This window comes from Scyliorhinus torazame, chromosome 12 (genome assembly GCF_047496885.1).
Source record: "Scyliorhinus torazame isolate Kashiwa2021f chromosome 12, sScyTor2.1, whole genome shotgun sequence".
Classification (NCBI taxonomy): Eukaryota; Metazoa; Chordata; class Chondrichthyes; order Carcharhiniformes; family Scyliorhinidae; genus Scyliorhinus; species Scyliorhinus torazame.
In genome coordinates, this window is record NC_092718.1 from 206,131,746 (window position 1) to 206,155,307 (window position 23,562).

Consider the following 23,562-nt stretch of genomic DNA (forward strand, 5'->3'; position numbering starts at 1 on the left):
GGATATGTAGATGAACTAAAAGGGAAATGGAAGAAGAGCTGGGGGAGGAGATCGAGGAGGGCTGTGGGCAGATGCCCTAAGCAGGGTAAACTTGTCATCCTCGTGTGCCAGGCTAAGCCTGATTCAGTTTAAGGTATTACACAGGGCGCATATGACTGGAGCACGGCTCAGTAAATTTTTTGGGGTGGAGGATAGGTGTGCGAGGTGCTCGAGAAGCCCAGCGAATCATACCCATATGTTTTGGTCATGCCCGGCACTACAGGGTTTTGGATGGGGGTGACAAAGGTGCTTTCAAAAGTAGTAGGGGTCCGGGTCGAACCAAGCTGGGGGTTGGCTATATTTGGGGTTGCACAAGAGCCGGGAGTGCAGGAGGCGAGAGAGCCTTTGCGTCCCTAGTAGCCCGGCGTAGGATATTGCTAATGTGGAAAGAAGCCAAGCCCCCGGGGGTGGAGACCTGGATAAATGACATGGCAGGGTTTATAAAGCTAGAGCGGATTAAGTTCGTCCTAAGGGGGTCGGCTCAAGGGTTCACCAGGCGGTGGCAACCGTTCGACGAATACCTCGCAGAAAGATAGATGGAATGGGAAAAAAGAAGGCAGCAGCAGCCCAGGATCGGGGGGGGGGGGGGGGGGGGGGGAGGAGGAACCAGAAGGACTCTCAGGGTTGTTAATATATACTGTATAATATGTATAGGTCGTTGCTACAGATAATTATATATTGGACTGTTAAATTATATTTTGGGAGTGTTACTTGTGATAAGGCAGTTGCCAATTAGGGTTAGTTTTCATTTTTGTGAATTATTATTTATTCATTTTCTGTTTATAAAATAGGTCATTGTTATTTGTGTTGTTATAATATTGTGTAAAGGATGCACAATGTACTGTGTTGGTTGACCAAAAATTTTCAATAAAATATTTTAAAAAAATAAATAAATGGGCTATATAAATGTATGATCTCGTTGTCAATAGAGAAAACAATTTCCACAATTCAAATCTACCTCCACTAAAGATCTTGGAATGGTGGGTGGAAAAAAAAAAGTGTTAACGAAACAAGGTTAAGCTGTCTCAATGTAGTCCGACAAAAACAAAAATACCACCGCGACCAGAGAATCCCACCCAAGGTCAATGGAGTTCTCCATTGTATGTTGTCCGTGGCGTTCCTGCGGCAGACGTGGTGGGAGAATCCAACCCAATGTTTCAGGTTAGTGGCCTTTGTCAGAACTGCTCCCGAGATCTGGAGCTCTTGTCCAAAGGCATGGGCCGAAAACATTGCTTCCTCCCTCTTCAGTTGCTGCTTAGCCTGCTGAATAATTCCAGCATTTTGGTTGTGTTCTAAGTGTTTGCACACTCCCACCACTGATGATTAAACTCCTACTCTCCTGAAGGTCAGAAACCACAACGACATTTTGAAAATATTTACAGTGGTACCAAATGCTCATCGAGGTGGCTAGCACATGTTGTTGAAACAGAATTGAGAAACATCCAATGGCTTAGGTTGGATTCCCTGCTGTAAATGAATATAACATATTATTTCCACATTCCTACAGATCAAAGATGACCTTGATGTTTTTATTTCACTTAAACCCCAAATTAAGCAGATAACTTCGTGGTGCTGATTGTTGAAATTCAGTAAAGATATAGATTTCCATCACACTCGTGATTAAAAGGCAGACAAGTCAAAGAACACATTTTATTTTGAAGCTAGTAAATAATCCATAATTTTAGTATAGTATTTAAAAAGGAACAATGCTTTGTTCTAAACAGGTTACACGTCTAGAAAGTCATTCATTACAAGTAGTGCTACTACAGTTTATTTAAATATGTGCGGTACAGCAACTTTGTGGGGGAAAAATCCATCACAGTGTCAAAGATTTCTGAGCAGTTTTGTTTACAGATAGTGGTTTCGCAAGTGAGTATTCCAGTGTTAGTTTACCAACTGGGCTCACTGGTAAGCTTTTCAACAACCAAACCAACCGTTTCACAGCTTAAATTACAATATTCAACATTACAACAGTGTCAACAGTTGCAAGCAAGCACCTCCGTCACCGCAGTATTTATGTGGCTTTTATAGCTTTTGCAAATTAGTTCATGAATAAAAATGGATTTCGAAATTCGTACAGGCAGACATTTCCAGAAGTGATATTTGGTGAAACAAAAGGAATTCGATATTAGGATTGTTTAAACAAAAATTTTTTTTTCCCCTTATCCTCAATTACTTATATTTTATCCTTCATGTCAATCTTTGGTGTAGCCTCCTTAATTAATTACTGCAGAATTGGTGTTAGGCTGCAACTGTGAAGTACTGGGACATTTCCTGTCTTGGAGCAGCGAACTACAGAGGTTAGAGATCAATTACATCTCGAGAGAATCGGGACTCGTTTATTGGATGGTGACACATCTAACCTTCTATATTCTGATTAGCAGAGGACCAAAATGTAAACTTATAAAACCAATTCTTTAAAAATAATATGCCAAACCACTCGAAAATCACCGCAGAGGAAATGTTTATACCATGGAAACACCCAACCTCGGATCTGCACTCAAGATTTATTTACATTGGAGATGGTAAAAGATTGGTGGTCAAGCTGTTTAGATTAGAAGATGCTTTGGCACATGTGCCATTTGCGTCATTGAGATTATCCTTTATCGCTTCACTTCTCACAAGCAATTTTCTTTAAAGTAGTGAAACACTTACAACTTTGGATATTTTGCTAATAGGGGTGATTTACTGAGCTTATGGACTAAAAGTCAGCATTATCCATCAGATACAGTGGCTGGCAGTAAAGCCCACTCTCAGCTTTAAAAGTATAGCTGTTCAAACAGTATTGAGATGATACAGATGTCACTGGCCTAGACATTCAAAAGCTGCAAGGCGTGTGTCTAATAGTTCAAAATGGCAGGTGCTGCCTCTGCCAAACTGCACCACCTACGTTAGGGGCGGTCAGTATACATCCAAGGCGCGCACACACATCCAATTGGTGATAGTCAGGTTTGTGATTGACAGCAGCATTTCAGGTGATGAACTGGCAAACCAGCGACCCTTAAGAGGATCACTGGAGGTTGTCACCTGCCTTGTGAAACAAGGGTGATCCATCCATCCTGCATCTTCCCTGATTCGGGTGTGACCCAATTTCTAGGCCATTATATGTCTTAGTGATGTGAAGATTATTCCCCGAGTGGGTACATTTTCTTCTGACACAATGTGTGTGCATCATAAAGCATCACATTGAAAGGAGAAAGTGCATCCTACAAACAGTCTATTGAGAAGCAGAAAGTCACACTCAGGGAGCAAACAGGAAAAGTTGCCCTGGTCACTTGAAAAGGAGCTTGAGACCAGACTTAGTGTGCAGGCTTTCTCCTTAACTAGTCATCAGCTAGGACCTTATTCAATTCTGGTCCATTACAGTCTCTGGTTATCCAGGGCAGAGGAAAAAAGATGATGAATGACTCTAGATTTTTCATCCCTGACCTGAAAACAGCCATGGTGCAGGTCAGGATGACACTTCCAGTCACAAAAGCTCTCTGAATGAAAGTCAAATTCGTGTTATTTATATACATCGTGAGAAAACATGAATTATGCTCAACTGTTGCACAAACACAACTTACGGTCAGTTTCAGCCAATGTATCATTATTCTTTACTAAACAGTGCACAGTAGTGTCAAATATACCATCCCAGGTTCAGACAAAGACAAAGAGTGATCAGGACGCATACAAAAATAGAAATTTAATGTTTTGGTCCAGTCAACATAATTTTAACCTGCAAATTTGATTCCATTATTTTAAAGGAATAAAAAGATCACTGTCACTGCTGCACATTTAAAAACTTCCGGTGGGACGTTTCCAAAAAAAACTATGTATAAAATATACCCCACCATGCACAAGAAGAACCAAGTGTCACATATTGTAGGAAGGAGCTGGGAATCATGGTTCATTAATACTCATAACAAAGGTGAGATATAAAGCACTAGGATTTTAGAAGGATTATGAACGGATCTCGGCCCCAAACATGATATAATACGCCAATTTACAATTACCACGTGAGGTGTCTGAAATGTAATTGACTTGGAAGAATACTTTTGAGAGGAGGGGTAATGAAATGAAATTTGCCCTTATTATTCTCTTCTCCTGCACCCCCAAAACACTGAATACATAAATGCACGACTAAAAATACTCTGACAAACCGATAGGTGTAAACTAAGGCACCCTCAATTGTTCAGGAAGTAATTGCACTGTAATATGATATTGATCCATATAAAACAAAAATAGACAAAACAATTATGAAATTAGTGGTTGCTCAGGCTTAGTCACAGACTTGTACTTCTTTGATGAGGGTAGAATGTCTTTATTAACCTCAAGTTGTAAAGCAACAGTGGCATAAAGGGTAAGGGGCACTTGATCCCAAACTTCTGCGGTCTGAGCTAGAAAACTCACAGCATTGATGTGGGAATGACTTGCTGTGATTCCTCACTCCCTCTGTGGGAAGTGCATGGTCACAGCATAATGTCAATTCAGTTGCACTGGCATCAAACTTCATCTCCACTGCCACAGGCTAGCCACCTCAAATTGGATTTTGAATTTCTAAAACCACGCTAAAGATCAGTAGAAAGATAACTTATAATGGAGTTAAGGCAAATCACTCACAACGTGACAAGTATTTTAGCTCCATTCGTAAGGCTTTTTCTCCAAGGAACTGAGAATCAACGTTATAACAAATTAAAGAAAAGTAACCTCAAAGGGCAGACAGGTTTTCTTTCTAGTCAGTTGTCTTCATATTCCACGATAATGCATATGCTGATGATCATTAGTACGTAAAAAAGTGTTTTAAAATGTAAATATTGTTCACACCTAACAATCTGTATATAGTTTTAGTCTCTGTAGGCAGCCTGGTGTCCAAGAGGTCTGTCATCATAAGAGCTGTATCTTTTCACATGTATTCTGCGCACGCGATCTCGAACTTCCAAAGCCTCTTCATCTTCGCTGTGCGATGCCTGACCGGATGTTCGACTAGTAGCCTCCAACAACAAGTTATCAGGTACACGTCGCGCTTCATAAAGCAAGACATTTAACGTCTCTTCATAAATTCGTGCTTCTGGAAATTCAACCTTTAAAATTAAAAGAAAATTAAGACAATAACGTTGCAAGTGCCAGCTGGTGAATTTGGCACATTTTCACATGCATACATTTGCTTCCATGCTTAGGAGTAACGAGGTGAGACATACCAAATCAATCACAATCAGAACGCTCAGTCAGTGGCAAGGAGACCTCTATCTTAGTTGCCAATTCTCAAGCTGAACTCAGGTTGAGGGAAGAGGACAGTACCCGAATGCTTTGTGGCAACTAGATCCTTTTAATGTATCTCCATCATATGCCAAACCAAAGCTAATTTTTAAGACGAGGAGAAAGACTAAGATTCTGCTCCCAAGCCGCAAAATACTACTGGTTAGTCCAGTCACATAGAGGGACACTCTTGGACATCTCCAAGGTAATTTGCTGCTATTTACTTTGCTTGCTCACAGCAACTCAATGGAAATAAATCCTTTGATCCAGATTGTGAACAAGAGAAAGGACTTGCAAAATTCCAGTATAGCATTTTGGAAGTATCATTTTTTTTAAAATAAATATTTGATTGAAAATTTTTGGTCAACCAACACAGTACGTTGTGCATCCTTTACACATTATAACAATACAGATAATAATGACCTTTTTTATATAAACAAAAAACAACAAATAAATAAATATTAAATAACAAAAATGAAAACTAGCCCTAATTGGCAACTGCCTTGTCACAGGCTATACCCCCCCCCCCCATCCCTCCCCCCCCCCCATATCCCTCCCCCCCCCACCATCCCTCCCCCCCCCCCCCCCATCCCTCCCCCCCCCCATCCCTCCCCCCCCCCATCCCTCCCCCCCCCCATCCCTCCCCCCCCCCAAGTCCTGGGCTGCTGCTGCTGCCTTCTTTTTTCCCCCATCTATCTTTCCGCAAGATATTCGACGAACGGTTGCCACCGCCTGGTGAACCCTTGAGCCGACCCCCTTAGGACGAACTTAATCCGCTCTAGCTTTATGAACCCCGCCATATCATTTATCCAGGTCTCCACCCCCGGGGGCTTGGCTTCTTTCCACATTAGCAATATCCTGCGCCGGGCTACTAGGGACGCAAAGGCCAAAACATCGGCATCTCTCGCCTCCTGCACTCCCGGCTCTTGTGCAACCCCAAATATAGCCAACCCCCAGCTTGGTTCGACCCGGACTCCTACTACTTTTGAAAGCGCCTTTGACACCCCCACCCCAAAACCCCTGTAGTGCCGGGCATGACCAAAACATATGGGTATGATTCGCTGGGCTTCTCGAGCACCTCGCACACCTATCCTCCACCCCAAAAAATTTACTGAGCCGTGTTCCAGTCATATGTGCCCTGTGTAATACCTTAAACTGAATCAGGCTCAGCCTGGCGCACGAGGACGACGAGTTTACCCTGTTTAGGGCATCTGCCCACAGCCCCTCCTCGATCTCCTCCCCTAGCTCTTCTTCCCATTTCCCTTTTAGTTCGTCCACCATAGTCTCCCCTTCGTCCCTCATTTCCCTATATATATCCGACACCTTACCATCCCCCACCCATTTCTTTGAGATGACTCTGTCCTGCACCTCTTGTGTCGGGAGCTGCGGGAATTCCCTCACCTGTTGCCTCGCAAAAGCCCTCAATTGCATGTACCTGAATGCATTCCCTTGGGGCAACCCATATTTCTCGGTCAGCGCTCCCAGACTTGCGAACTTCCCGTCCACAAATAGATCTTTCAGTTGCGTTATTCCTGCTCTTTGCCACATTCCATATCCCCCATCCATTCCCCCCGGGGCAAACCTATGGTTGTTTCTTATCGGGGACCCCCCCAATGCTCCGGTCTTTCCCCTATGTCGTCTCCACTGTCCCCAAATCTTCAGTGTAGCTACCACCACCGGGCTCGTGGTGTAGTTCCTCGGTGAGAACGGCAATGGGGCTGTCACCATAGCCTGCAGGCTGGTCCCCCTACAGGACGCCCTCTCTAATCTCTTCCACGCCGCTCCCTCCTCCTCTCCCATCCACTTACTCACCATTGAAATATTAGCGGCCCAATAATACTCACTTAGGCTCGGTAATGCCAGCCCCCCCCTATCCCTACTACGCTGTAAGAATCCCTTCCTCACTCTCGGAGTCTTCCCGGCCCAAACAAAACCCATGATACTCTTTTCTATCCTTTTAAAAAAAGCCTTCGTGATCACCACCGGGAGGCACTGAAACACAAAGAGGAATCTCGGGAGGACCACCATCTTAACCGCCTGCACCCTCCCTGCCATTGACAGTGCTACCATATCCCATCTCTTGAAATCTTCCTCCATCTGTTCCACCAACCGCGTTAAATTTAGCCTGTGCAATGTGCCCCAATTCTTAGCTATCTGGATCCCCAGGTAACGAAAGTCTCTTGTTACCTTCCTCAACGGTAGGTCTTCTATTTCTCTACTCTGCTCCCCTGGATGCACCACAAACAGCTCACTCTTCCCCATGTTCAATTTGTACCCTGAAAAATCCCCAAACTCCCCAAGTATCCGCATTATTTCTGGCATCCCCTCCGCCGGATCCGCCACATATAGTAGCAGATCATCCGCATATAAAGATACCCGGTGTTCTTCTCCTCCCCTAAGTATTCCCCTCCATCTCTTGGAACCTCTCAGCGCTATCGCCAGGGGCTCAATCGCCAGTGCAAACAGTAATGGGGACAGAGGACATCCCTGCCTTGTCCCTCTATGGAGCCGAAAATATGCCGATCCCCGTCCATTCGTGACCACACTCGCCACTGGGGCCCTATACAACAGCTGCACCCATCTAACATACCCCTCTCCAAAACCAAATCTCCTCAACACCTCCCACAGATAATCCCATTCCACTCTATCAAATGCTTTCTCGGCATCCATCGCCACTACTATCTCCGTTTCACCCTCTGGTGGGGCCATCATCATTACCCCTAACAGCCTCCGTATATTCGTGTTCAGCTGTCTCCCCTTCACAAACCCAGTTTGGTCCTCGTGAACCACCCCCGGGACACATTCCTCTATTCTCATTGCCATTACCTTGGCCAGGACCTTGGCATCCACATTTAGGAGGGAAATTGGTCTGTAGGACCCGCATTGTAGCGGATCCTTTTCCTTCTTTAAGAGAAGCGATATCGTTGCTTCAGACATAGTCGGGGGCAGTTGTCCCCTTTCCTTTGCCTCGTTAAAGGTCCTCGTCAGTACCGGGGCGAGCAAGTCCAAATACTTTCTGTAAAATACAACTGGGAATCCGTCCGGTCCCGGGGCCTTTCCCGTCTGCATGTTCCTAATTCCTTTCACCACTTCTTCTACCGTAATCTGTGCTCCCAGTCCCACCCTTTCCTGCTCTTCCACCTTGGGAATTTCCAGCCGATCCAAAAAATCCATCATTCTCTCCCTCCCATCCGGGGGTTGAGCTTCATACAATTTTTTATAAAATGTCTTGAACACTTCATTCACTCTCTCCGCCCCCCGCTCCATCTCTCCTTCCTCATCCCTCACTCCCCCTATTTCCCTCGCTGCTCCCCTTTTCCTCAATTGGTGTGCCAGCAATCTGCTCGCCTTCTCCCCATATTCATACTGTACACCCTGCGCCTTCCTCCATTGTGCCTCTGCAGTGCCTGTAGTCAGCAAGTCAAATTCCACATGCAGCCTTTGCCTTTCCCTGTACAGTCCCTCCTCCGGTGCTTCCGCATATTGTCTGTCCACCCTCAAAAGTTCTTGCAGCAACCGCTCCCGTTCCTTACTCTCCTGCTTCCCTTTATGTGCCCTTATTGATATCAGCTCCCCACTAACCACCGCCTTCAACGCCTCCCAGACCACTCCCACCTGAACCTCCCCATTGTCATTGAGTTCCAAGTACTTTTCAATACATCCCCACACCCTTAGGCACACCCCCTCATCCGCCATTAGTCCCATGTCCATTCTCCAGGGTGGGCGCCCTCCTGTTTCCTCCCCTATCTCCAAGTCTACCCAGTGTGAGGCATGATCCGAAATGGCTATAGCCGTATATTCCGTTCCCCTCACCTTCGGGATCAATGCCCTACCCAACACAAAAAAGTCTATGCGCGAATAGACTTTATGGACATAGGAGAAAAACGAGAACTCCTTACTCCTAGGTCTACTGAATCTCCACGGGTCCACACCTCCCATCTGCTCCATAAAATCCTTAAGCACCTTGGCTGCTGCCGGCCTCCTACCAGTCCTGGACTTCGACCTATCCAGCCTTGGTTCCAACACCGTGTTAAAGTCTCCCCCCATTATCAGCTTTCCAGTCTCTAGGTCCGGGATGCGTCCTAGCATTCGCCTCATAAAGTTGGCATCATCCCAGTTCGGGGCATACACGTTTACCAAAACCACCATCTCTCCCTGTAATTTGCCACTCACCATCACGTATCTGCCCCCGTTATCCACCACTATAGTCTTTGCCTCGAACATTACCCGCTTCCCCACTAATATAGCCACCCCCCTGTTTTTCGCATCCAGCCCCGAATGGAACACCTGCCCCACCCATCCTTTACGCAGCCTAACCTGGTCTATCAGTTTCAGGTGCGTTTCCTGTAACATAACCACATCTGCTTTAAGTTTCTTAAGGTGTGCGAGTACTCGTGCCCTCTTTATCGGCCCGTTGAGCCCTCTCACGTTCCACGTGATCAGCCGAGTTGGGGGGCTTCCCACCCCCCCCCCCTTGCCGGTTAGCCATCATCTTTTTCCAGCTTCCCACCCAGTTCCCACGCAGCTGTATCACCCCCAGGCGGTGCCCCCCCGCCCATCCTCTCCCGTACCCACTCCCCCCTTTCCCCAGCAGCAGCAACCCAGTAATTCCCCCCTCCCACCCCCCCCGCTAGACCCCCCGCTAGCGTAATTACTCCCCCCATGTTGCTCCCAGAAGTCAGCAAACTCTGGCTGACCTCGGCTTCCCCCCGTGACCACGGCTCGCACCGTGCGACGCCCCCTCCTTCCTGCTTCTCTATTCCCGCCATAATTATCATAGCGCGGGAACCAAGCCCGCGCCTCTCCCTCGGCCCCGCCTCCCATGGCCAACGCCCCATCTCCTCTCCCTCCCCACCTCCCCCCATCACCACCTGTGGGAGAAAGAAAAGTTACCATACCGCAGGATTAGAACATAAAACCCCTCTTCGCCCCCCCCATTCGCCCCACCACTTTGTCCAAACGTTCTTTTTCATAATCCACTCATTCCAGTTTTTCTTCTACAATAAAAGTCCACGCTTCATCCGCCGTCTCAAAGTAGTGGTGCCTCCCTGGATATGTGACCCACAGTCTTGCCGGTTGCAGCATTCCAAATTTTATCTTCCTTTTGTGAAGTACCGCCTTGGCCCGATTAAAGCTCGCCCTCCTTCTCGCCACCTCCGCACTCCAGTCTTGATAAACGCGGATCACCGCGTTCTCCCATTTACTGCACCGAGTTTTCTTCGCCCACCTAAGGACCATTTCTCTATCCTTAAAACGGAGGAATCTCACCACTATGGCTCTGGGAGTTTCTCCTGCTCTCGATCCTCGCACCATAACTCGGTACGCTCCCTCCACCTCCAACGGACCCGTCGGGGCCTCCGCTCCCATTAACGAATGCAGCATCGTGCTCACATGTGCCCCGACGTCCGCCCCCTCCACACCTTCAGGAAGGCCAAGAATCCTCAGGTTGTTCCTCCTTGCGTTGTTTTCCAGTGCCTCCAACCTCTCCACACATCGTTTCTGGTGTGCCTCCTGTATCTCCGACTTCACCACCAGGCCCTGTATATCGTTCTCATTCTCGGCTGCTTTTGCCTTCACGACCCGAAGCTCCTGCTCCTGGGTCTTTTGTTCCTCCTTTAGCCCTTCGATCGCCTGTAGTATCGGGGCCAACAACTCTTTCTTCATTTCCTTTTTTATCTCCTCCACGCAGCATTTCAAGAACTCTTGTTGTTCAGGGCCCCATATGAAACTGCCACCTTCCGACGCCATCTTGGTTTTTGCTTGCCTTCCTTGCCGTTGTTCCAAAGGATCCGCTGCAATCCGGCCACTTTCCTCTCCTTTTTCCATCCGTGTCCAGGGGGAACACCCTCCTGGTTTACCGCACGGTGTTTTTAGCCGTTAAAATTGCCGTTGGGGCTCCTATCAAGAGCCCAAAAGTCTGTTTCACAGGGAGCTGCCGAAACGTGCGACTCAGCTGGTCATCGCCGCACCCGGAAGTCTCTTTTGGAAGTATCATTGAACACAGCTTAAAAATAACTACCAGGAGACGAGACACAAAAATCTATTTTGTTTTATATCAAGTATTGCGGAAGGTATTCTACTACTGTATCAGTTGGTTTATATACCTTAGTTTGTTTCTTTTCTGTTGCATACACAATTGAAGTACAGCAAACCTCAGCAAGCTTGCGGCCCTGCCCATAAAACGACCAGCAACAGATCTCATCTCCCAAGACGTCCTTCATAAAAAGCACTCTTCCGTTAAATCGCAGGGATAGCTTGTCGAATAGTTCAATGTTCTTCAACAAATTGTCATCAGAGTTGCTGAGAAAACAGAAAATATCTGCTGTTAGCAGTGCAGAAATACTGATGCTAGCAGTGCAGAAATACTGATGCAGTGAAAGATTGTTACAATTGCAATTTAAAGGTTTTTGAAGGTGGTTTTTTTTATTAGGTTACAAAAACCAAACTGAGTATTTTTGCAGCCATTTCCAATGCTAAACCTCATCTCTTAGGGATGAGTTTAAATCTTGAAATTTGGTTTTGTTCAAATGGAGAAACTGTTGTACATTCACCATGTACCTGATTATAATTTACCTAAACTTATCTTCATTCGGTTTTAGGAACAGGAACATTAGGACTTTTCAAATTGTGTGCTGCGTGCGTTCAAATACAACAGCAGGCTGTGCAAGACTTTTATTTTTGGGTTGCGTAGATGCATACCACAGAGTCTCTCGGGCCACAAAGTTTAAAATCAATATTTCAATCAGCGTGGACACATCTCAAGCTGTGAATACAAATAGACCTGTTCTAATTTAGGATTTACACACCAACGAGGGAACGGCACTAGGAACAGTCCTCAAACCTGCAAGCCCCCCCCAAAAGATTCAAACAGAAAATGAAGGAAATGTAATTGCCAGGGCTCCAGGCTTCCTGTGGCCTACAGATAAGTTTGTTTGGACATCCTTCTATTAAAGGGGATGCCCTATTTTTATCCTACTTATGTTTCATTCACACACGAGAAAAGGGAATTGTGGAAAATATCATGACTGTGGTGCAGTTCTGTGACTTCAGCAATAGCCTATGTTCCAAAGTATTTTACCAAGTCATATTTAAATTCATTCTGATATTTGTGTCCACATAAGAGAAGAAACAATTTCTAAATATTTAATTTGGAACCAAACATCAAAGCCCATTGCCATGTGGCCCATGTTGGCTGGTAAAGTGCATCACAACTAGTCACTGGAGAGCAGGGTGCCAGAGAAGCACGTTAGCTGCAGATTGAAAAGCTTTTCTGCTTGCTTTTCACATTGTTAGAATTTAATGTTTCAAAGCAGTAAACCTTATTGAGCAGACTTGTTCAATCCAACCCGCCCTCAACTTTCTTCATGAAGCATTCCTGAAAACTACAATGCACGTGTGCTGGATCGGATTCAAAGCAATAATGAAAAAAATCCCCATAAGCTGGTAATGCTACACAAATCAAACATAGAGGCCACACGAATTAGAAGCTGCATCATACCTAGTATAGGAATACTTGTTGTTGCTTCTGTTATGTAGCAGCTTCACAACTGGCTGTTGGTAAAGAACAAAGGCAGTTAGCTTTTATTAAGTGGTATGGAGTATGAAGACGGCGAAATGTTTTCTCATTACAAAAAAAACACGAGAATCTTGTGACCTTAGCGCATGTTTCAATTAGTCGTTCTTCCTCCTTCGGCGAGGTGATCATGGGGATTGTGCACGCAACTTCACAGCATTCATTCTTTTCCTAAATCAAAATGATAAAACGCAGAGATGAAAAGTCACCAATGAATGGAAACAAACACAAAGTTTTCTTCACACAACTGTACTTTAGGAACAGCTGAGGAGAATGACATGAGGTTGCTATGGTGACCGCAATTCAAACTTGCGCCGAGTATTGCAAATGTGGAAAATATTCCGGCCGCACAAAAGAGACAGTGGAGGGAACTGTTGGGTTTTATTCCTAGATCATGTGTGGTGCATTGCTCAGTCTTTCACTACCAGCAGGGTATGCCAGCTGCATAGCCTCATCAACTCGCTACTTCCGCATCCACCACTGAGGAGAATTTTAATCATGTTACTGGAGATTTTTCAGTTTCTATGTTCCCAGTGAAAGTCTATGAACAACTTTTAAAAACTCCTTTCAGACACTTGCTGCTAGATTCTACAGGTTTGCGTATCCAAGCATGCGGTCACTACTCGCTGTCTCACCTCTTCGAAGTTACTTTTCTAACCTTGATTTTCTAACCACTGTGGATTTTCCACTCCAACAGTAAAGTTTCTCAATTTCAAAAGTAGATAGAATCGAGTTTTGTGCAGCTTCCCCAAAGCCGAATGAATGAATTAGAATCATTTTGTATTCTGTATTTCCTGAACAAAAATCTACAACAGCAATTTCAAAATATATATTTTAAATACATCACCGTGGCATCCCATAACAAGGCAACTAGCTATCACGAGTTAACATTCTGTGGGCCCGGGTTCGAATGCAACCCAGACTGATGGTATGAAAACCTCCATTCATTGCTATCAGCTCTCGAAGTGATGAGTAAATTCAGTGCACAGTTTTAAAATTATGGGTCATCCTTATACGACAGAGATGACAAGAAATATTTTTCTCTGTGTTGTGAGACTTTAGAACTCATCACTCATTTAGAAGGGGCTGGTTTAGCACAGTGGGCTAAACAGCTGGCTTGTAAAGCAGAACAAAGCCAGCAGCGTGGGTTCAATTCCCGTACCGGCCTCCCTGAACAGGCTCCAGAATGTGGCAACTAGGGGCTTTTCACAGTAACTTCATTTGAAGCCTACTTGTGACAATAAGCGATTTTCACTGAATATCTTTAAAGTGGAGGTGGTGTTAATCAAGAGAATCAAAGGTTATCGGGCCAGAAGGGACTGTAGAACTGGAAACTCACAAATCAGTCATGATCTTATTGAACGGCAGAGCAGGCTCGATGGAGTGAATGGCCTACTCCTGCTCCTATTTTGTATGTTCCTATGAGTGCAGCTACTTTCAACCCATCAACCCAGTTTTATCACTAAATTAGTGATGTATATAAGGCTTTAGGATGGCGGGAGTGTGGAACAGAAAAAATCCTACTGATGCAGTGATTATACTTATGATTGGAAGTATGTGCTAGCATCCTGTCAGAGTTAGGAGTAGTTTTGCTTCACATCTACAAGTTACTGGGGTTTGATGCTTGTGCTGAGACTGGAGAGTATGTCAGTGAAGGTTTTGCACCCCAAGACATTGAGAGCAAACTCCTAGCACTACATTTCATACCCATCTTCCACAACCAAATTAACACACAATTACATTATATTTAGAAAAGCTATTGTTGAATAAAACAGAAAGACAGCACCTGCTGTAAATTACCTGCAAAGCAGTCTGACAGACATCCACTAGGCCCTGAATGAGGTAATATTTAGCCTCTGCCAACAGCTCCTTTATTTCCCGTCTACTCTTTGGAAGGTTAATCAAGTCATCCCGCAGGTAGTTCAAAACAGTGCCAAAATGTTTGCCACAACGGTCAATAAGAATCCAACCTGTTTGGAAAAATATCAAATATTTTACAGGTGAGGAGTGTGATTCATGGCAAGGATACCAATAACCAGAACCTAATTCCATACAAAAGGTAAAAACCAAGGACTCTCAGCACCCTACCCCCTAAATTACTTAAGTGAACACAGGATAAGCCGGCCATTTGGCCCATCTCGGTATAGAATCTGCTTTGTCACACACTATCAATTCACTATTTAATTACAGGAGAAAAGATTCCTCAAACACAACGAGGAAGCTTCCAGCATATCAAAGCTTAGAAACAAAATTATTTCTCTCTCTTTAGAGAGAAGATATTTCTATGGATGGTTCCTCCAATCATTTATTTATCTTTATTCCTCACAGAAACAACCTGGCTCAGTTGGTGGTATTCTCAATTCAGAAGGTTGTCTTTCAACCCATACTCCACAATTTCAGGACTCAACCTAGGTTGACACCCCAGTGCATTGCTGAGTGAACACTCCCAAGACTGGATGCGTTATCCTTGGGATCAGCCATTGAACACAGACCTCAATGGTTTGGATAAACATCAAAAGATCATCTGGAACTATTCAAAGAGCAAATATTTCTAGAGTACCATAGAGTAACATTCCTCCTTCAAGCAGCATCAAAAACCTATTAGCTGATTATTCATCTTGTTACTGCGGAGAAGTGGAAAATAATTTGGTTGTGCTGATTAACTTTGATTAAAAAGTCCAGTCAGTGTGACCGTACCCAGTTAGTTAAATTTGCGTTGGTTGCATCTTTGTGAATATGCAGTGATAACTGTATAGTCAAATAGTGCAGCTGTTCGCTGTGGAAATTTGACCTAAACTCTCTGGAGTTTAAAAGAATGAGAGGTGATCGCCACTGAAATATAAATGTGTGCGCAAAACACAAAACTATTAGAAATAGGAGCTGAAGTAGACCATGTGGTCCCTCAAGTCTGCTCTGCCATTCAATGCAATCCTAGCTGATCCTCAATCTCAACTTAATTTGCTGACTATTCAGTCTATCTCTTAATTCCTTGACACACCAAAAATCTGTCTACCTTAATCTTAAATATATTCAACATGGAGTATCCACAAGCCAGTGTGTGTGTGTGTGTGTGTGTGTGTGTGTGTGTGTGTGTGTGGTTGGGGGGGGGGGCTGGACCCTCATCTTCAGATTGTTCCCCCGTATTATTCTACATTCTCAGTTTGAGAAAACAATCTGTGTCTATATCGTCAAGCCCCCTTCAGAATCATTTATACTTCAATGGAGATAACCGCTCATTCTTTTAAACTCCAGAGTATAGGTAAAACTTCCGCAGCAAATAGCTGCGCTATTTGAATATACAGTTGTCACTGCAAATTCGCAAGATGTAACCCAATGCAAATTTAGCTAACTTGATACAGTCACACTAACTGGACTTTTCATCAAAGTTAATCAGCACAACCAAATAACCATTGTGTCACCGTGTTGCTCCATGAATAATCTCAGTAGGTACAGGAATGGAACTGTGCTGTTGGCATCGTTCCGCATTACGAATCAGCCAACCATACAAAATGAAGAAATTTGAAATAACCTTTTTATGCTTGTGCCAATAATTTGTAACCATACCACCTGCAAGTAAATAAATTTGCTGCACCATCTGACTGATCCAGTGTGGCATCCTTTAAAAAAGCAACTGCAAAACAATACTGGCCTGGCTTTCGGTTAATTTACAATTTTCTTTTTGGGGGTGGAAGGAAATCAGCAGATTCGATCCTAAAACTGGAAGGAGAAACCATTTCGTATTCTAGTCTTTTTCAAAATTCAAATTGGTCTCTCCTTCCTCCAAGAATCTCCAAGTTTTGAAACTTCCAACATTAAATACCATTTGGGTTATCTTTTCTTCAAACTTGGTGGTGTTCTATACTTTGGACTTTGGTCCTGGAGCTAGATTTTGCAACTTACAAAATGTTATTTTGTTCCCATTCTTGATCATAGATCAGAAAGTTCTAATCCGGTGTGCAAGGCAGACGAAGAATTTAATATTTGTATGTCACAATGCAACTTTGCAGACCTCAAATAACAAGAGAGTGCAACACTGTAACTGGTAGACCTGCAGGCACAGTATATCAGTAGGTTAATATATCAATGATTTAACAATTTCACTTTGTAACTTTTCTTGCCTGCAATGCTCTCTACAGAGTTCATCGCCAAAGCAAAATTTTTCCAGTCACAGGCAAAAATGATTCCATTAAAACATCATGGTACAAATTTGAAATATGTAACCTGCTAATCCCCGTGATTATTAAAACACAAACATTCAAAATTCAGTGCATTTATCTTGCTGTGTTTACTCGAATCAAACTTAAGACACGATTTTCATCACACCCACATGTGCTGGCTAGTTTTTAAAATAAATCAATATCATAATTCAGTAATTGAAATGACTGCAGGTTACACTGACCATCCAATTTGATTTGAGAAACTACTTTACAATTAAATTGGAAACCTGCAGCGTTACCTTATAGCATGTAATAATAATCTTTATTATTGATTTTTATTATTGTCACCAGTAGGCTTACATTAACACCGCAATGAAGTTACTGTGAAAATCCCCTCGTCGCCACACTCCGGCGCCTGTTCGGATACACTGAGGGAGAATTCAGAATGTCCAAGTCACCTAACAAGTACGTCTTTTTGGGACTTGTGGGAGGAAACCGGAACACCCGCAGGAAACCCACGCAGGCACTGGGAGAACTTGCAGACTCCGCACAGACGGTGACCCAAGCCGGGAATCGAACCTGGAACCCTGGTGCTGTAAAGCAACAGTGCTAACCACTGTGCTACCGTGTTGCCCAATAAAATTAGTGGTCAATATCCATATTACTAGTGTTAAAAAGGCCTTGCCTGGACCCTTCACCTACATCAATCATTTGTTTGCCAAACTTACTTTTGCTTTTCAATGATCCGACAAATTGGAAACAATTGCAAGTGCTCGGGGAGAAAAGCCAAATTGCCACTTTTCCATTAATACACAACACTGCCCAGCCAGGACATCTTTTGGGATATGCATATACCGTGGGCTGCACAAGAGCACAGTGGGTAGCACTGTTGCTTCACAGCTCCAGAGTCACAAGTTCAATTCCCGGCTTGGGTCACTGTCTGTGTGGAGTCTGCATGTTCTCCCTGTGTCTGCGTGGGTTTCCTCCGGGTGCTACAGTTTCCTCCCACAAGTCCTGAAAAACATGCTGTTAGGTATTTTGGACATTCTGAATTCCCCCTCAATGTGCCCGAACAGGGCTGGAATGTGGCGACTAGAGGCTTTTCATAGTAACGTCATTGTCGTGTTAATGTAAGCCTACTTGTGACAATAAAGATTATAAAAGCTAAAATAACTGTTTTGTTTACTTCTGGTGCAAGTAGTTCGATTATATTCACCTTCCTTGTCAGTGAGCACTTCCATTCTTCCACTAAACATTGCCTTAAGCATAGTATCATGTCTGGTTAAAATCTGAACAGTGGTATAATACAGAGATCCGCCAACATTTAATCGGATGTACTTGTTTCCCATGCTCCCTCTTTTAAAGCTGATTGCTTTAGGTTTGGCTCCAGAAGACGGGTACAATGATGTTAAGCAGGTGTCTCCAGACATGTCTCTCTGCAGGTAAATGGTGACTCTGCACACAGTTGGCTTAAGCTGTCCCGCCGTGGTTGGTGTGTGCAAGTCGGACAAAAATGAACGAAGATCAGGTCACGTTCACAAATGTTCATAACATCTGCACCACTAAAAACAAGGAAAACTGTTTAGTTATACATGAAGGAAGCAGAAACAAATGGCACTTTGCACCCATGACCGGATATTTAAACTAACATTTTATCTTCTCCACAGATACAAGGAATATGGAAACTCCTAGCCTGGTCAATAAAACCAAGGGGGGAAGTGGGTAATTCAGCCCACAAGTGATTATTATGAAACATTTTTGGTGTTCAATTTTGCTCCCAAACAAGTCTTTCAGATTTCTTAGCTTAGATTTATTTATTCTTTAATATTAAGCCTGGACATTTTTATTAATATTAAGCCTGGAATTTTTTCAGTTCTCTTTTTGCACATGACATTCAATAATTAAGTATTGGCTTCTTGTATAGAAAATACCTTCTTCAACATAAAGACATGGGGCAAACAGAAATCCAGAACAAAGCAGTCAGATTGATTGGCATCCCTTCATCATCTACTCCTTCCAACGTAGTACACACTGCTGCCAATACACGTCTATCTACAAAATGTCTAGCAGCATCTCACCATTGACAGCAGCCAAAATGCCATTGACAGCAGCTTCCAAACCCGTCACTTCTACAACAGTGCCCATAATTGAAAAGTTTCACGATCAATAAAGTGCTTTGGATTATTGGAGGTTTTGAAAGGTACCACATTAATACAAGCTTTTTGTTCTTTCTAATGATGGAGTTCTTGTTAGCAAATCAATCTCAATTCTTCACAAGGTGGTGCAAATGGTCTAAGCATCTCTAGGCTATGGAACAAGCAAGTAGGATTACTAGTTTTATGTAGCGTTGAATGGTCTCTTGGGTGGAGGACAGATTTTGGCTGGTCAGTAATGCTCTCCACAGTCAAAATCTGACAATGTGTCCATTTGCATGAGGAACAGCATCTCTATTATGGATACGAGAGGGCTCAGTATTACTCATGGAGGAAATAAACACACAGCAAGAGTTAAGTGAAGTGGATAAAGGGGAGAAACAGAATTTTTTGGGTGAACTTCTTAAACTACATAATGAATGTTAAATGAATGGGTGAGTCAGACTGACGGCTCAGCAAGGTTTCTCAAGGTTGGAACACGTACTTAATTATGCTGATGACTATCTCATACACTTTGAAAAATGTTCAATTACACCCACGCATCAGAAGTCTGAAAAAGATGCAAGTAGACGAGTGGATTAAAAAACATTTATGTGGCATAATAAGATAATGTTCACTGATCAAACATATCACATTCCCAAATGGTTTGAACAGTTTGAACCCCTGCATGTGCTCCTTCACACAAACAAATGCGCTTTTGACATAAGCAATCGTACAGCAAAATATTACACCTCTTCTTAGCTCAGCTCTGTAAACAGATTCTATAATGGCTCAGACTTCCAAATGAACAGAATTAAGCCCGGTTAACAGCATTTGGCAGAAACAAAGGGACTTGCTGAATTTTATAAGATATAATGTAACATTGGATTAAAGCTCAAGGCAAGGTCCAAGAGACATCAGAAGAGATACTACAAAGAAATGTTGTCTCAGTTTAGATCAGCTGTTTGGTTTTAAATGCAGTCACTTTTGTCAAAGGAGCCCTGGGCATTTCAGCTCCTACAACACAGCTTCTAGGATTTAGATGAATAATAGGTGATCTCATTGAAACATATAAAATTATTCATAGACTTGATAGGGTGGATGCTGGGCAGATGTTTCCCCTGGCTGGGGAGTCTGGAACAAGGGAGCATAGTCTTAGAATCAGGGGTCAGCCATTTATGACAGATGAGAAAGTGTCTTCACCCACAAGGTTGTGGAATGTTTTGAATTCTCTACCCAGAGGGTGACAAATTACAGATGTTGAGTACATGCAGGACAGAAAAGGGCAGATTCCATCAAAAGGGTAGATTTGGACTCTAAAGGAATTGAGGATTCTGAGGATAGTGTGGAAATCTGGATTTGAAGTTGACAATCTAAGATGGTATTGAATAGTGCAGCAGATGCAGAGGGTTGAATACTCCTGTTCCAACATTTTTTGTTCTTGCCAGACACCTTATGGTTTTTATGCAGTTTTACTAAAACTACATCAAAGTTGCATGAATTTATGGCCTTTCCATTTCCCACCTCTAGTTTCCAACCTCCACTCTTGGAACTCTTCATTCTTCTGATTTTGTCTTTTGTTGACCCCCCCCACCCCCCGACACCGTGCTTGCAGTCAACCCATCTCCATGCTCCCAAAGCTATTCATCTCCCAACTTCCTCCAATTCTTACGACCCACATTCTTGGCCAAGCTTTTGGCCACCTCATCTAACATCTCCCTCTGTGGGCTATGTGTTAACCTTTGTAGGATTATGCATCTGTGCAGCATCTCAGGACAGGTCTCGATGCTAAAGACACCGTATAAGTAAGAGTTAGAAACACTCTAGGAATGAATCATGCAAGAGTAAATAGAAACCACCACACCTGTCCACCACATTAAGTTTCACTATGTTGATTATGCAGAAGGTACTTTTCAAATTTGTGATTCATGGCTCATGCACTCAAATATTATTCCTGTATGTATTAAAACATTAATCTGCTCATTGAAAGAACTGTGCAATTTGAAATAGAATTAACACTCTGCAAACTTTCAATGATCACCGTAGCACAGGTTATAACTATTCTCAAATTTCAATACAAAATGCGAGAAAATGAGCACATAATACACATCTAAATACTAGCACTTGCAGTCATGCTTTATAAAGAACTTTGACAAAGGGTCATCTGGACTCAAAACGTGAGCTCTTTTCTCTCCTTACAGATGCTGCCAGACCTGCTGAGATTTTCCAGCATTTCCTCTTTTGGTTTTCAAAGAACTACTTTGGTGAGTCAGTGGAACAGTGAAGACACCAAATGCTTTATAGAATTATCACAATGCATTGAGAGAGAAAACAAAGTGCAGGGGTGTGGGATGAGTCAGCAGAGGTACAAGCCAAATGGACTCTTTTAAAATTCTATGCCAGTACTGAAGAGAAATAGAAGGATTATTAAAAAATAATTACAGAAATATATTCCAACATTGGTTGATCAATCTCAGCAGGATTTCATTAAAAAAAAAAGTCATCTGAGGGAGTACTACTGATGACAAACCTGTTCATTGTTGATAACACATCTAAAACTATTGTAAATTCAGCTGATGTGGGGAATCTGTTCTGCAGTGGGTGGAAATAAAGCAAAGACAAAAAAGAAATGCCATGTATTTCACTCCAGCCATCCCACCATTTGATAATTTCCCATTCCCAAACAGGCACTATTCTACTCAAATTAATAACCATTTATTTATTTAAGGTCAACTTAGACCAAAGTTTACATACCTGCTTTATTTACATTTATATCACACTTTCAACATAGCAAGATGTCTCAAGGCCGTGCCCTGGAGAATTAACAAATAGATTTTGGCACTAAGCCACATTAGGATTTTAGGGCAGATAACCAAAACAAAGCAGTAGGTTTTAAGTAGCTTAAAAGAGGGAAGACAGGGCAGGGGGGGGGGGGGTGCAGTGGTTAGCACTGCTGCCTCATGTCACCAAAGACGCGGGTTCAATCCGGGCCCCGGGTCAGTGTCCATGTGGAGTTTGCACATTCTCCCCTTGTCTGTGTGGGTCTCACCCCTACAACACAAAGATATGCCACACTACATTGCCCCCTAATTGAAAAAAAAAAGAATTGGGTACTTTACATTTAGAAAAAAAAAGACAAAGTGAGGCAGAAAGGTTTAGGAACAGAAGGAGCATAGGGTTTGAGGACCACAGATACCTTGGAGGGTTGTGGGGGGTAAAGGAAACTGCAGGCATGCAATGATGTTAGAACAAGGATGACATTTCAAAATAGAGGCATAGCTTAACCAGGAGCCAACGTTGGTAGGGGAGCAGGGTTGACAGTGATTACAACTTGGCACAAGTTTGGAGGCAGGCAGAGTTTTGCATGACTCCAGGTTTGCAAATGAATAAAACATGGCAGGCTGGCCAGGAGTGCGCTGGAATTGTCGTGCCGAGAACTAACAAAGGCACGAACATGTTTCAGCAATTGAGCTCAGCCAGAGGCAGTCAGGTGATGTTACAGGAGGTGGAAATTGACAGTCCTGGCGGTGGCACAGATGTGTGGCCGGGAATCTAAAACCTGGGGAGTCAAATGCAACATCAAAGTGACAAAGTGTGTGTGGTCCAACCTCAGAGACACACACACACAGTTGCTGAGGAGAGGGATGGAATCAGGGGCAGAGGGTACAGGGGCCTGAAGACAATAAATAGCTTCGGTATTCTCAACAATTCGAGGGCATTTCCTTTCATCGAGTACAGTGTAGTAACTGAGAAATAACGGAGGGCGGGTGAGGTAGAAACCCACTCTAACCATACTGACCACTATCCTTTCCCAATTGAATTACAGCTCTGGAAGGAAGGGTTTAAGGGAGTTGGGCTATCCCCAACCATTCCTCCCAGCTCCCATGAAGAACGCTAACTTGCTTCTATTGAGGAGATGCCCGGCCCCTGACCTTTACTTTCTCCATCGCTTTGCCGCCCCAGTTTGCTAAACTTTGCTCACTCTCCCCTCGCCCGAATGGGGCAGCTACCGAGTCTTCTTTATTTAAATCTAGTCCAACGGGTCCAGTACCTGCCTAAGTTGCCGTGCCGACCATCCACACCACCGCTCCTCCCCTTTCTCCTCCACTTCCGGTCCTCCGGAAGTTACATCACGTCGCCGCGAGCTCCGCCCAACGGAGCCCACTGTGCGCGTGCGCATTCGTAGATTTTGCGTCGTTGCTCACCAGTGTACTCCACGTCGTTGTCGTCTCTGGCCGGCTTGCTGCGCACGCGCGTCGATCTTTCGCCGTCCCGCCTGTTTACTGCGCACGCGCATAGATCTTCCGACGCCTCTCCCATTACATGGTGCTCCGCAAATGCACAAAAAACACTCCTGCCGCGTGGGAAATTATTAAGGGCCGTCAATAAATTATAATTTAATAGAGCGAGGAGTAAGTTTCGA

General features: G+C 43.8%; 1 protein-coding gene across 5 annotated transcripts; it reads right to left on the minus strand.

Moving 5' to 3' along the window:
- Positions 1–1,675: 1,675 nt before the first annotated feature.
- Positions 1,676–23,305, minus strand: tnfaip1 (tumor necrosis factor, alpha-induced protein 1 (endothelial)). 5 transcript variants are annotated; one of them, XM_072469763.1, is made up of 8 exons: positions 23,191–23,249; positions 19,645–19,710; positions 18,224–18,569; positions 14,651–14,820; positions 12,932–13,021; positions 12,776–12,828; positions 11,382–11,577; positions 1,676–5,102 (listed from the first exon to the last, which is right to left on the minus strand). In XM_072469763.1, exons 3-8 carry the CDS (start codon positions 18,435–18,437, stop codon positions 4,866–4,868), a joined length of 960 nt encoding a protein of 319 aa, XP_072325864.1. In that variant the 5' UTR covers positions 18,438–18,569; positions 19,645–19,710; positions 23,191–23,249; the 3' UTR covers positions 1,676–4,865. The 5 variants fall into 5 exon arrangements, with proteins under 5 accessions (XP_072325864.1, XP_072325865.1, XP_072325863.1 ...); XM_072469764.1 differs by lacking the exon at positions 23,191–23,249 and adding an exon at positions 21,894–21,911; XM_072469762.1 differs by lacking the exon at positions 19,645–19,710 and having other exon boundaries at positions 23,191–23,305.
- Between the last annotated feature and the right edge of the window lie 257 nt (positions 23,306–23,562).